At 42.4% G+C, this 12,092-nt stretch overlaps 1 protein-coding gene across 2 annotated transcripts in view; it reads right to left on the reverse strand.

Annotated features, from left to right (window-relative positions):
- The window catches only part of LAMA4 (laminin subunit alpha 4), a 135,657-nt gene that overhangs the window by 70,058 nt on the left and 53,507 nt on the right, over positions 1-12,092 (reverse strand). Inside the window, exons 5-7 of one of the 2 annotated variants that reach the window (XM_014866159.3) lie at positions 4,925-5,139; positions 2,872-2,943; positions 795-946 (exon numbers count right to left, since the gene is read on the reverse strand). In XM_014866159.3, coding sequence (XP_014721645.3) covers positions 795-946; positions 2,872-2,943; positions 4,925-5,139 — 439 coding nt within the window. Of the gene's footprint in view, positions 1-794; positions 947-2,850; positions 2,944-4,924; positions 5,140-12,092 lie in introns of both variants that reach the window. The other variant, XM_014866158.3, reaches the window with a different exon arrangement.

Genomic DNA, 12,092 nt, shown 5'->3' on the forward strand with positions numbered 1-12,092 from the left:
ACATGTCAGAGCTGGGATTGCAATGCAAGCAATCTGGTTTCAACATTCGTGCTCTTAACCATTATGCTCAATTGGCTAACAAAATAAAAAAGTATGCTGGTATTAATTCTATCGTCTTTTCAGCTAATTATTATTATTTTAAAAAATATCTGTAGGTTGTGGTAGAAGGCCATGATTTAGAGGGAAAAAACCACCTGTTAAAGCTTAGCTATATGAGCACTGTTTTGGTCTACCGTTTTTGACTCTTTTCTGCCTTTAACTTGTTTATTAGATATTAACCACTAGACCTATGAGAAGAAATAGAGCATGTGAGTATGTTTGTGTGTGTGAGTGTGGGAAAATGAAAGAGAATGGGTGGCAGTGGGAAGGAAATGTATGGACGGGAAAGAGAGGGAGGGAAGAAGAGAGAGAGCAAGAGAGAGAAAGAGAAGTTTCTAGAGAAACTTCTCAAAACATTGCAAATTGAGGCAAAGGTAATGGTAAGTTTGTAGTAACGACTTGAATAACCAACGTACAGCTTCACAAAGGAAGTGATAGTGTTTCTCTTCCCTCAGTAGTTTTGTACGTGGATACTAGTTTTCAGTCATTTCACTTTCCATATTAACCTCTTTTATAGATGGCAGCTCTTGGTTTAGGCTGAAGCTCATGGTTACAAACAACTTTTCATAATTTCCTAGGTCTAACAATCTGTAACACAGCCATGGGACTCAGATGTCAAAAGGGATAGGAGTTCTAGAAGTGACCCCATGAAACCAGAATGAAAACAGAGCTGAAGGTACAACATTCCTGCATACTTTGAGGAGGTAGATGGTGGAGTTGATTTCGTTCACGTGCCTATGAGCCGCAGCACCAGATGACACGCTTAATAGACCCGATTTGCTTTCTTCAATGGAGAGAGCCGCTAACCGAAGGTCATCGGTCAGATCCCAGATGCACTTATCACAGCCTGGAGGAAAAAGGGGCAGGTCATTTCTTCAAAGTCAAAAGTTGGCGGGGAAGCATGCCGCTTTAAGATCATTATGTGTACTTCCTTGGTTAACACTATTTTTATTTTTGTTTCCTGAGGAGCTGCTCTGGGCCACAGACTAGTCCTTACACTCAAGGCAGAGTAGAGCCCAAGAAGAGCCAAACTGTACATCAGGCACTATCCCTGCTTGAAACACAACAAAAACAAGCAACACATACAACAGGGAAAGTAGGTTCACGCGGACATGGGGCACGAATTGAGAAAGAAAGGAAGCATGAAAGGGCAGGCCATTGGAGAGACAGGGGCCGGGGGTGGGGGTGGGGGCGTGGTGGTAAGGAGAAGACCTCTCCACTTCCTTTAGTGGTGGGACAGCCCTCTGGGAAGGCTCTTTGTGTTAGGCTTTGGGCTTTTGCTTCGTGCCAGCTGGTAAGGATGGCTATCTGCTGGACACCCCTCCTTTTCTCTTAGTTTTTCTCAGCTGCTATCAGGTTCTAGCGCTGTGCCTTCACTTCACACCAGGGAAGGCTCCCTGTGGCCCCACCTCCTGCCTGGATGAACAGGGCAGCAGAAGGAGGTGTGCAGCACACGGCCGTTGGTGAAGACCACTCCCTGATATCTGAAGAACCTGGCACGTGCTGAGGCAGGTCCAGGCTTCTCATTGCTCCCTGTATTTCACATCTGAATTTCTTGACCACTGTCATCACTCCTGTGGCACACTCACAAGGGCACCCTTTGAAACCTTGTTCCCAATCTCTTTCCCTCAGACTGTGCTGTCTTCTAGAGAACCGATAAATGGAGACTAAAGTGTTAATCGTTGTTAATATGTTAATTTGTTACTTGAAGTTTAACATGGTCTTACCTATATGCTCTCTTAAAGGAACGACTCCCCACCCAGCACATCATGCTTGTAGGGGAGATGCGTAGGGCCAGGCAGGCGTCTTGATGTCCTTAAAGTGACCTTGCTTAGGGGACCGCCTATTCTATCGGTGCCTAAACTTTGCCCTGCTTGTGTTTCAAATCCTATGCCATCTTCTAAGGTGTCATTAATTGGGAACATTAATCTCTTGTGCCCAGAGGGACCGAGAAGCCAAGATACTTTTGTTTAGAGGAGAGGATATTTAATGTTAAAATAGTCTTTAAACCACTCTACTTAAAGGCAAATATTATTACTTTCTTGATAGAAGGCTTCCTACGGCAAAGCTTTCCTTCAATTCTTCTATGAATCAATCATGGACTTTACTAGACTAAGGGCTTGAAGGGTGTTCGAGAAGTCATTAAGACTACCTCTGGACATTTGCTCTGAAATATTTCAGCAGGTTCTTGCACCATCAGGACTGCTCATGATTTGATTGACAGGAGTGACAGAGAAATCTGGTGAAGAAAGACGGCAGCTCCATTTCATAAAGCCTAAATATTTTGTTCCTGGTACCACTGCAAATTTGGAGTGTCTTGGGAAAAGCCACTTAAATCTCTTGGTATCTCAGTTTCCTCAGTGTTGTAAAGTATTGTCTGTATATCATATTATCTGAGGACCTGAAGAAATAATATAGAAAAAGGAGCTAAAATGAGCTCAGTCATTGGGAACTGTGTTTCTGACTTTGCCCTTACCTGCTAGGTAAGATGCTGAACTAAAAGACTTGATAAAATGAGTTTTTTAAAATAGAGATATTTAAATGTAAATAAGCTATTTGCCAGTTGGAATCAAATAGACCACCGGATATCTTTTGTTTAGAGTCCATTTGGTTGAGGCACAGACAGGGTTAAAGCCAGGGGTGGGACTCGGGCAGTTTCTAGAGAGAGGGTATTGCATAGCTCTGCTTAATCCTACACCTGCAGCACATTAGAGAAAGTGGGGTTAGTCAATCATGTACTGTTATTTTTACTTATGGTTGGGCAGTCCGTGCCTGTAGGGGCTTCAAAACCTTCCAAGCATTCTCCGGTTACACTGTCACATGGACCTCCCCCGCAACTGCACACTGTGGGAAACAAAAACAAGAGATTACTGATTCACTTAATGCTGAAAATATGGCAATATTTTTGTGGTTTCTAGAAATACTGGCTATCAGTATATAATTCTTCAAGGGGGATTAATTCTATTCTTCCTTAAGACCATGGAATCTACGACATAGAGATTGTGCCCGTCACCCAATTTAGTCCCGCCCAAGTGAGATTTTTAAAGGTGACCCTGGGACAAGAGTGAATCTAACTTTTCTGGGATCCTCTCCCAACTTTTTGGGATTCTGACATGACTGTGTGACTGCTTCAGTCCAAAAAGATCCTGGTAAATTTCACAACGTACAAGAGGATCACAGAGCCCATTATTCAACTGGAATCTGAAAACCATCCTTTCATCGCAGACTGATTCTCCAGTTTAATCCAACTCTGGGCTTGATCATTGCCAGGTGTGAGGGAGGAGCAGCCCAGCGAAGGGAGCTGAGGAGGTCTAAGCCAAGATTCTTGGCTCCCACAGTGCTTGACCCTTGGCAAGGCTGACTCCAACCTCCAAATTGTAGCTATCAGTGGGATGGCTAGGAATAATGTTGTGGAAAGAATTAGGAGCATATTTACATGAATTTAGAAGATCTGAGAGCCCATTGTTAATCTACTGATGATTTTCAAGAATGCCTTTTGGAAAAAAACAGAAACAAAACCCAGTCTCATCAGACTGTTCATTGTCCACCGAGTTTGGAGTGGAAATTAATTTGGAATACTGAAAAAAGGAATTCCTAACCTATCTATGCTAGCAATAAGCTGGAACGGAATTGGGAATTTTCCCCACCTCTTAACTGTCTTTAAAGAATAATCATAAAAAGTTAGCTTCAAGGGGGACATACGTTTATTACATTTCAGCTGTTTAAGGTTCCACAAAATGCAGATTTATTAAACAATTCAGCGAGATCATGCTTTATGGCTTCTAACATTATCTTCTTTTCTAAGAGTGATCTGCAATTACGTAGTTTAAACGTAAGTTCAGTAAATGTTTTGAGAATTAGGATGTCAACATTTAAGGCTTTGATTTTGCCAACACTCTTTCCGATGCCTGCTTTCCCTCTCCTTAGTCTGACTCGACGCAGAGCTCCTCTGTGCGCACTGCTTTCTTACAGACATGTTTACTTTTACTGTGACTTCTGCAGATCGTTTGTGTTTCCTTCTCAATTTTAAACTCCACTTCTTAAAATCTTTTCCGGGGGGAATCTGTTTCAGCGAGAGGATTTCCAATAGAAGCATGCCACAAGAGCATAATACCTCTCCTTCACCCTTCTTTCCCTCAAAGTCACAAAAGAGAGGACATATTCAGGCTCAGTCTTCCTTCAGTCCTAGAGGAAGGCAATTTAACTTTACTTTTGAAGAGCTGCACTCTATGTGGAAAACGGATTGGAGAAATCATTAATAAAATGTGTACATTTCAGTCTAACTGAAGTCTAACCTGGAAGATTTCTTATACCATCCTTGAAATATTTACTCTGATAATTTGAGGAAATTGGGAGATGATTAAACTGCACCCTTGGCTTGCTAATCTATTTCACTGAAATGTCAATTTTACCAAACATAACTGAAAAAAGGGACTTAGCTTCCAGAAGAAGAAAACTGATTTGAACCATGCAAACTTTCATTCAGTCCTCTGGTCAATGATAGGTAATCCATGGAAGTCTGATTTATTTCTTTGATCAAAATTGGAAGGATATAAGATGATAAGATAAAGTTAATTTATGTTAGTGTCTCATGGTTCATTCTCCCCCTGAGCTAAGTTATGTTAGTGGCCTTGATTAAAATATCTACCCCCAGGAAGTTTGAGATGTACAGTCCTGAGAATGTACATTGCCCTGGAAAAGTGACAAGGGTGCACTTGCAATATTTCCCCAAGACAAATTCATCCAAATTCAGTATTGGCAGAAGACTTGCTACTATCACAGACAAGCTGGCCAGGTAGCTGACTTAGAATTCACAGTACTGTACCTGCACAGTTCTTGGCTATTCTGGCATCCCCATAGTAACCAGGGGCACAGCGTTCACACTTAAATCCTGTGGTGTTGCGTAAGCAATTCCTACACTGGCCAGTAACCTCATCACAATCTTCAAAGATCAGGTTGGGATCTGAATTTCCATTGCAGTCACATTTCTTACAGGTGCTTCCAATCAGCAAGGGGTTTCCATAGTAACCAGGAGCACACCTGAAGGGGGATCACAAGTTAGAAATATAGCATCCATAGTTTTTCTTCCTTTTGTCTTCTTTCCCACCTAGAAGAAAGTGGAGTGAATATTTATGGATTGCTCTTCCAGAATTGATTCCCATCTTCCATCTTGCTATAAGGACCAGACTTTGTTTTTAAGGAAACACCCCTTCTCGTTGTGTTACAGCACATTCAGTTTGCTCAAACCTTCAGAGACAGGAGTGTCTGGGTATAACCAGTGTGTGGGCATTTTTGGTAATCTCAACAACTGGAGTGCAGTGCTGGTGCATGATGAGTGGTGCCAGATATGCTAAATGCACTGAATGAGATGTGCCATTAGGGCACAGCCAAGAACTGTCCTGGCCAAAATGTTAACAATACTTTTATTGAGAAATATTGGTCTAAATCACCATCTGCCTTGCCTTGGTGCATTGTTCAGATGACCTAAACCTGAGCCAATTAGTGCCTGGCATTGTCCTCACCAAAATGGATGGACTCAGGAGCCATTCAATCAAAGTGGAGTTCAGGTCTCTTGTTTGAGGGTTGTGGGAAGGCATTCTCTCCAGCTGCAGGTAAATGAAGAGGCAGGTGGCACTCTTAGCTCTGGCAGCCATCTTGTGACGGAGGCAAGGCAGTGTGGAGACAAAGCAGAGGGCAGAGCTGAGAGTACCACAGATAAACAGAGTTGGATCCCGGAAAGCCATTCTCCTGGACGTTTTAGATAAGTGAGACTACAGAGGCCAGGCACTTAACTGCATTTGTTGTGGGGGCAGAGCTAGTGACTATGGTCACGCTGGCTGGGCCCTTGATGAGAGAGCCCAGCCCACTTGGAGAGTAGAGAATGAAATCCATCCAGCCTTTGCTGATCTTGCCAAGCTATGCACTCTTGGTGGGGCTGCCTCTGCCCAGAGGAAGAAGTGCCTTTCTCTGTTTTTCCCAAAGGTGCCTGTGGACCAGCAGAGGCCCCGCTGCCAGGGGTGGGACTGCAGGCCCTATCTAAGGGGGCAGCTGCTACTCAGCTCCTGTCAACTCTTTCCGGGTTGTAGTCTTGAGGGAATGAAGGATCTCTGTTGCCAGATCTTCCTATTTTTAAAGAAAAAAGTTGAAATTTGTATTTTTATGTGATATCTCAGTTTTTAAAGATTGGCTCAAACGTTGTAAGACTATCCTATGAACCAAAGTACACGTTTGCCGGTCAGCTGTGGCCTCCTCTCTGCCGTGGACCCTAGACTAGTGTTGAAGACTGGCTAACTCAGTCAGTCAGCTAAGACTGGAGCTGAAGATGCTTCGGGAGTGACTGGAAAGAATGTGAGGTTACTCCATCATGGGACTGAAGGTCAGGCACACGAGTTAGTTCTGACTTGAGAGAGAAAAAGAAAGAGAGCCGGCAAAGATTTTTGAGCACGATGGAAGTGGTGGTGAAGGAGGCCAGTGTTGGCTCGAGTGCAGGCTGGACAGGGAGACCAGGGTAGGGTGTGGAGGGCTTGGACTGGGGCGTTGGCCTTGGGAGCAGAAAGGAAAGGAGGATTTTCCAAGGAAATCAATAAGACTTGGCCAATAATAATAAGACATCACATTTCTAAAAGGCTTCCATTTAAAGTAAGAGAATCATGATTTAGAACATTTGGAAAATAGAGAAATGCAAAAAAATCACACCTGTAATCCCAAGACCCTAACAGAATCACTGTTCAACTTTTTGCTTATGTTCTTCCAGCCTTTGTTCCTATGTCTCAGCTTTTTGGTGTGGTTGTACGTGATGGTGTGCGTTCAATCTTTACACTCTTTCCTTGGATTGTATCTCATCGCTTCACCTGGGTGAGTTTGGTTAGTTACCACAGACACCAGGGAGGTAGGCCACACAGGCCCAGCATTGTGAGGCTGAGAGGCTGCTGTGGTTTTCCAGGCTCACATAGTTAGGAAGCCACAGTGTAAGACCCAGACCTTCTGACCCTGATGTTCTTTCCTTCACTCCACCCTGGACCACACCACTGCTGCTATAAATGAGTGAGTAAATTTGTCCAACAGAAGGACAATTCATGTCTATTTTATGTAAGGTGTGGAGAGACAGGAAGAGGAAGAACATACAGCCCATGCACTGAAAGAACTGAAAATAAATTAAGCATAACTATACATAATATCATGAACTCTAGAAATCAAAGTCTATGAAAAAGGTAAGAATGACGATCAGTGCCACACACCCCAGAAAAAGACGCCCTCCAAGAGGAAATGTTCAATGAGCTTCGTTATTCATTCTCATGTCTTTCACTTCTGATTTACAGGCCTTCTGGTCCCCAAGCCAGCACAAATCATTCCTCTATGGAACACATGGCTGGATTGAATTTCTACCCTTTGCTGCAGTTCACCAAACAGAGAATATTAGATTTTTGGGCTCAGTGAAATGGGCCTCAGACCTGCCAGCTCGATGTGTAGCTGGAGATCCTGAGGTCCGGGAGTGAAGGGACCTGTCCAAGTTTACAGAAGCCAGATGCCAGTTACTTTCTTTTCTCTGTTCAGTTCCACAGTATTTGATCTCCATAGGTTGTCCCCTCATTTTCCACAAGAGAAAAACGAAATTCCCTATTCTGTGAGTCAGAATCTCAATCACAGTGGAAACCTATTTTGAGTTACTTTGTGTTTCAAGAACATGTTTTGGGAGTAGGTTCAGAGGCAACTCTGAAATCATAATCCAAACTTCAACCCTGCAGATTTTATAGAATGAGCAGTCAAATGTTACTCACAGCATCCCATAACCCCCTACTTTTATAGACAAGGAAACTAGAGTGTAGAGAAGCTAAATGATTTGTTCATTGCTACAGGGCTCAAACCTGTTATGGGACTCCAAGATAATGCTCTTTCCACTCCACAAGTCAGGCATTAATGAATTAACTAATTAACCAGTTAATTATTATAACAGTTTAATAATCAAATGCTTTGAGTACAACAATTCCTGCCCTCAAAGAGCTAAAAACAAAGGATACAAAAGGACCAGGAGTTGGGTTGAGAGTTCGCATTGGAGCCCTGGTACCTGGTAGCCTGGGCCTATTTTTTTTTTCCTTCCATAAACTCAATTCCTGCTTTATTAGTGACTTCATAACTCAGAGAAAATAGAGCTGATAAACTTACAGTGCAAATGAAAGAACTGTGGCGTATGGACTTGGTCATTTCAGTTAGTCATCATATTATTTGGGCAAAGTGGAAAACAAAAAAATACATTTTTGGGGGGGAAAAAGATGATTTTGACCAAAAACTATTGTTTGGGTGAATTTTTGGAGTTTTCCTCTTCTCTGCTCTTTCTCCTCAGCTTCTCTTCCCAGGGCCGTACATCAGTCACTGCATGCCTTTATCAAGGGTGCCAAAACTCCTAGGTGGCACAGAAGCCTTTCTAGGAGGGATGCCACTCCGTAGCTGCCACTGGGACTTAATTAAATGATGGGGAAAAAGCACCTGTTACATAGTAGGTGCCATATAGATGCTTTCTATTTCTCTATGAAAGACTTGGAAATAATGCTAGGAAAATATAAGTCCTCATTCAAGGGCACAGGGCAAGATCCAGAAGTGGGGCAAAGCAGAGAGTAGGGAGTCATAAGAAAAATTCTACACAGATAACAGGGTTGATAGCTTAAGTTTGAAAACTTGATGCCTGCAGAAAGAATCAAACTAAATCTCTGAATCATGATAAGCCTCCATAAATGTTAGCTTTCTCTTCCTTCTCCTCCTCTTTATTCTTCTTTTCTGTCATCATCCAAACCATTATCACTGTCATCATCATTATTTCTGATGACGCCATACATTTCCTGTTACAGTTTTAAGATTCCCTTCGATTTGCTTTAATTTTTCCCATTCTTCTGTCCTGATCCTTAAGCAATAAGATCCACGCGATAAATCCTCATTTGGTCTCAGTATGTCTCGCACTCCACCACAAAATTGCATGGATGAAGGCACATTATTAAAGCTGCCATGGGAGATGATGTGGGATACTGAGGCATTGAGATCATATACGTTTATCAACTGAAAACTTTGGATTGAACAGTGAGGGTCTTGGTTTTTGGTTTTGGGTCTATCACTAGCCAACTGTGTGACCTTAGACTAAGTCTCCTCATGGCTCTGAGTCTCAGGCTCCTCATCTTTAAATGCACTACTTAGGAGCAGAGAGAAGCTCACATTGGGATGAGAATGAACATTGCAGAACTCTTGTCTAGAAGGTTGTGCATTTTATAATTATCTTCATCTGCAGATAACTTCCGCTTGCAACCTCTATTCAGCCAGGGGACAGTGACTTAACTCACTCAATTCTGGGTCACCCTCCTCCACTTTCCTGGCATAGGGTGGGAAGTGGGGGGCTAAATGGGGCTAGAAGTGACTGACTCCCACCACTACACAGAGCCTTTTTAAAGGAGCATTAAAAGTGCTATTGCTTTTTACTAAAAAAAAGTATTACCTAAATAAGTATAATGAGTGCCTATCATGTGCCAGATACTACGATGGAGGAGGCGTGGACAGAGAAATGAATAAGACGCTACTTCTGTAGAGAAGCTCATAGTTTAATAGCAGAGATTTAAAAAAACCTCTGTGATTTTGAGGAAATGTCTTAACCTCTCTGTATCTCACATTCTCCCTCTGTAAACAAGGATGAATATGGCATCTCATAGAAATTTTCTCTTTTTTGAGGCTTAAATGTGTCATTGTAGGTAAAGTGCTTATAACAGTATCTAGAACACAGTGAGCACTCAGTAAATGTTTGTTATTATTTTTATCATCATCATCAAGATCATCATCTAAATGCAGTACAACGTGGAAAGCTCTGCAGTTGATCTGGTGGATTTGGGGACCAGTAGGTCCAACATGTGGAGTTTAAATTGTGAGGTGGGAGAAGGACTTTGGGAAAGAGACAGGCAGGGGCCAGGGCAGGCTATGAAACATGGACTCATTTTGAAGACAAGGACGTTTGAGCTTTTTTACACAGTATGGTAAGAGGTGTATGTTTTATGCTTTAGACAAATGTTTTTTTAACTTGTTTGTAGTATGGATCCCTGTGAAAGGAAAAATATTTTCATAGAATACTTCTTCTAATGTTCATTTAAATTATCTTTAAATATTTCAAGCATAAAGCTAGGTAGAAACTCCTCATATCTATGGCTTTTATACCTCTTGGAAACCAAAGTAATTTTTCCAAAAATGTAAACAAAACTATAAAATGAATCAAATTCAAATTAACAGTATTAATTCAAGCTAACAGATGATGTTGTCTTGTTGCCACTGAAAGGCCATTTGCAGCATATTGTGCCAGAGGATTGTCTGGGTTCAGCATGCATGTCCTGTCAAGTGCTCTGTGATGACTCAATTTGCTTTGATGCCATGCCATTCGGCCTCCAATTGTGTGTGATATGTCATTGGCACACCATTGATTGTGATTTTCTCCTTAGCTCTGAGGCCAATCTCCCTTTCTTATAAAGTGGTATTACAGAAAGTCTAGAAAATGTTTCAATTAACTTTTTTCTCAAGATTATCATTGAAATTAAACACAACACTAAGAAAATATTTGCTGAGAACCCATGAACCTCCACGAATATTTCTGAACATACTGTGGTTCTTGAGCCCCAGTTTGAGAAACACCGCTGTATATTACATGGGTGTGGAAGTGAAGGTTGATAGAGCAGAAGTTCACATGGTAGTGAGAGGACTGGTGTGAGAACCCCAAGGAGAGTCAAAATAGGGGTCCCCAGGGGCTGGCCCCGTGGCCGAGTGGTTAAGTTCGCGCGCTCCGCTGCAGGCGGCCCAGTGTTTCGTTGGTTCGAATCCTGGGCGCGGACATGGCACTGCTCATCAAACCACGCTGAGGCAGCGTCCCACATGCCACAACTAGAAGGACCCACAACGAAGAATATACAACTATGTACTGGAGGGCTTTGGGGAGAAAAAGGGAAAAATAAAATCTTTAAAAAAAAAAAAAATAGGGGTCCCCAGGCCTCTCTCCTAGAGATTCTTTCTCCATGGGGTAGGGAGAGTTTGGAGAGAGCTCAGGAATCAACAGTGTCCTGGAGATACTTACACACAGTCACGTGTGAAAACTACCACTTGGTGAAATAATCTCTAAGTACGGAAGCACTTCGAGTTTCTCAGTTTGGATTAATTTTTGTCTTTGTTTGAAATAGACCCCATACAATTAGCCGCATATTTTGAAAAGATCTTGTGGAGTGGTCTAAATTCACAGATAGTTGAAAGCACAGATTAGGTGAAGCTTAACGGGGACAACTTAATTTGACTGTTAAACTCAAAACAGAAACCCCTCTCAGCCCCTGGGTCAAACACAACTCATAAGCAGCCAAGGCCACCTCCTTTGGGATAATCCAGGTCAAAGGAAATCACTCTTTCCACTACAATCTCCAAGAGCCTTTGCTTCTTCTTCTATTTAGCATTTCTTTTTTCCTGCCTCGTCATGAATGATTTTCAGATTTGTCTCCTCCCTTAGCCTTGACTTCCTGGTGGACAAGACACCATCCCTGCCCCCTGCACCAATCTGCATGTGTGGCCATTTCAAGGAAAACTTTTCTGGATTGTCGGGTCAATTTTTGACGTAAAAGACCTTAGTACATTCTCTTTAAAAGAGCAGGCTGTGAGGGAGGGTGGACAGGAGAGAGGAGGAGAAGAGCAGAGAAAGTTGCTTGAAGTGATTCTCCTCATACAGACTAAGAAGGGACGCTATGTCCAGCATCTTTGTAGACGCAGTCTCCTGTCAAAGGGGATCTAGTAACTGATTAACTATTTTTCTTTCGCATATTAGAGGCTGACCCTATTTATTAATTGTGTAATTAATGAATTAGCTAATGAATTAGTGAATGAATTCACCAGTGTTTAAAATAGAAGACTCTTAGGAAGCCACTGGGGAAAGCAGTATGGGGACAGGGAAAGAATCCAGATTTTTAGCCAAGGTGTGCAAATCCTGCTCCCCTCAC

This window comes from Equus asinus, chromosome 24, assembly GCF_041296235.1.
Source record: "Equus asinus isolate D_3611 breed Donkey chromosome 24, EquAss-T2T_v2, whole genome shotgun sequence".
NCBI lineage: Eukaryota > Metazoa > Chordata > Mammalia > Perissodactyla > Equidae > Equus > Equus asinus.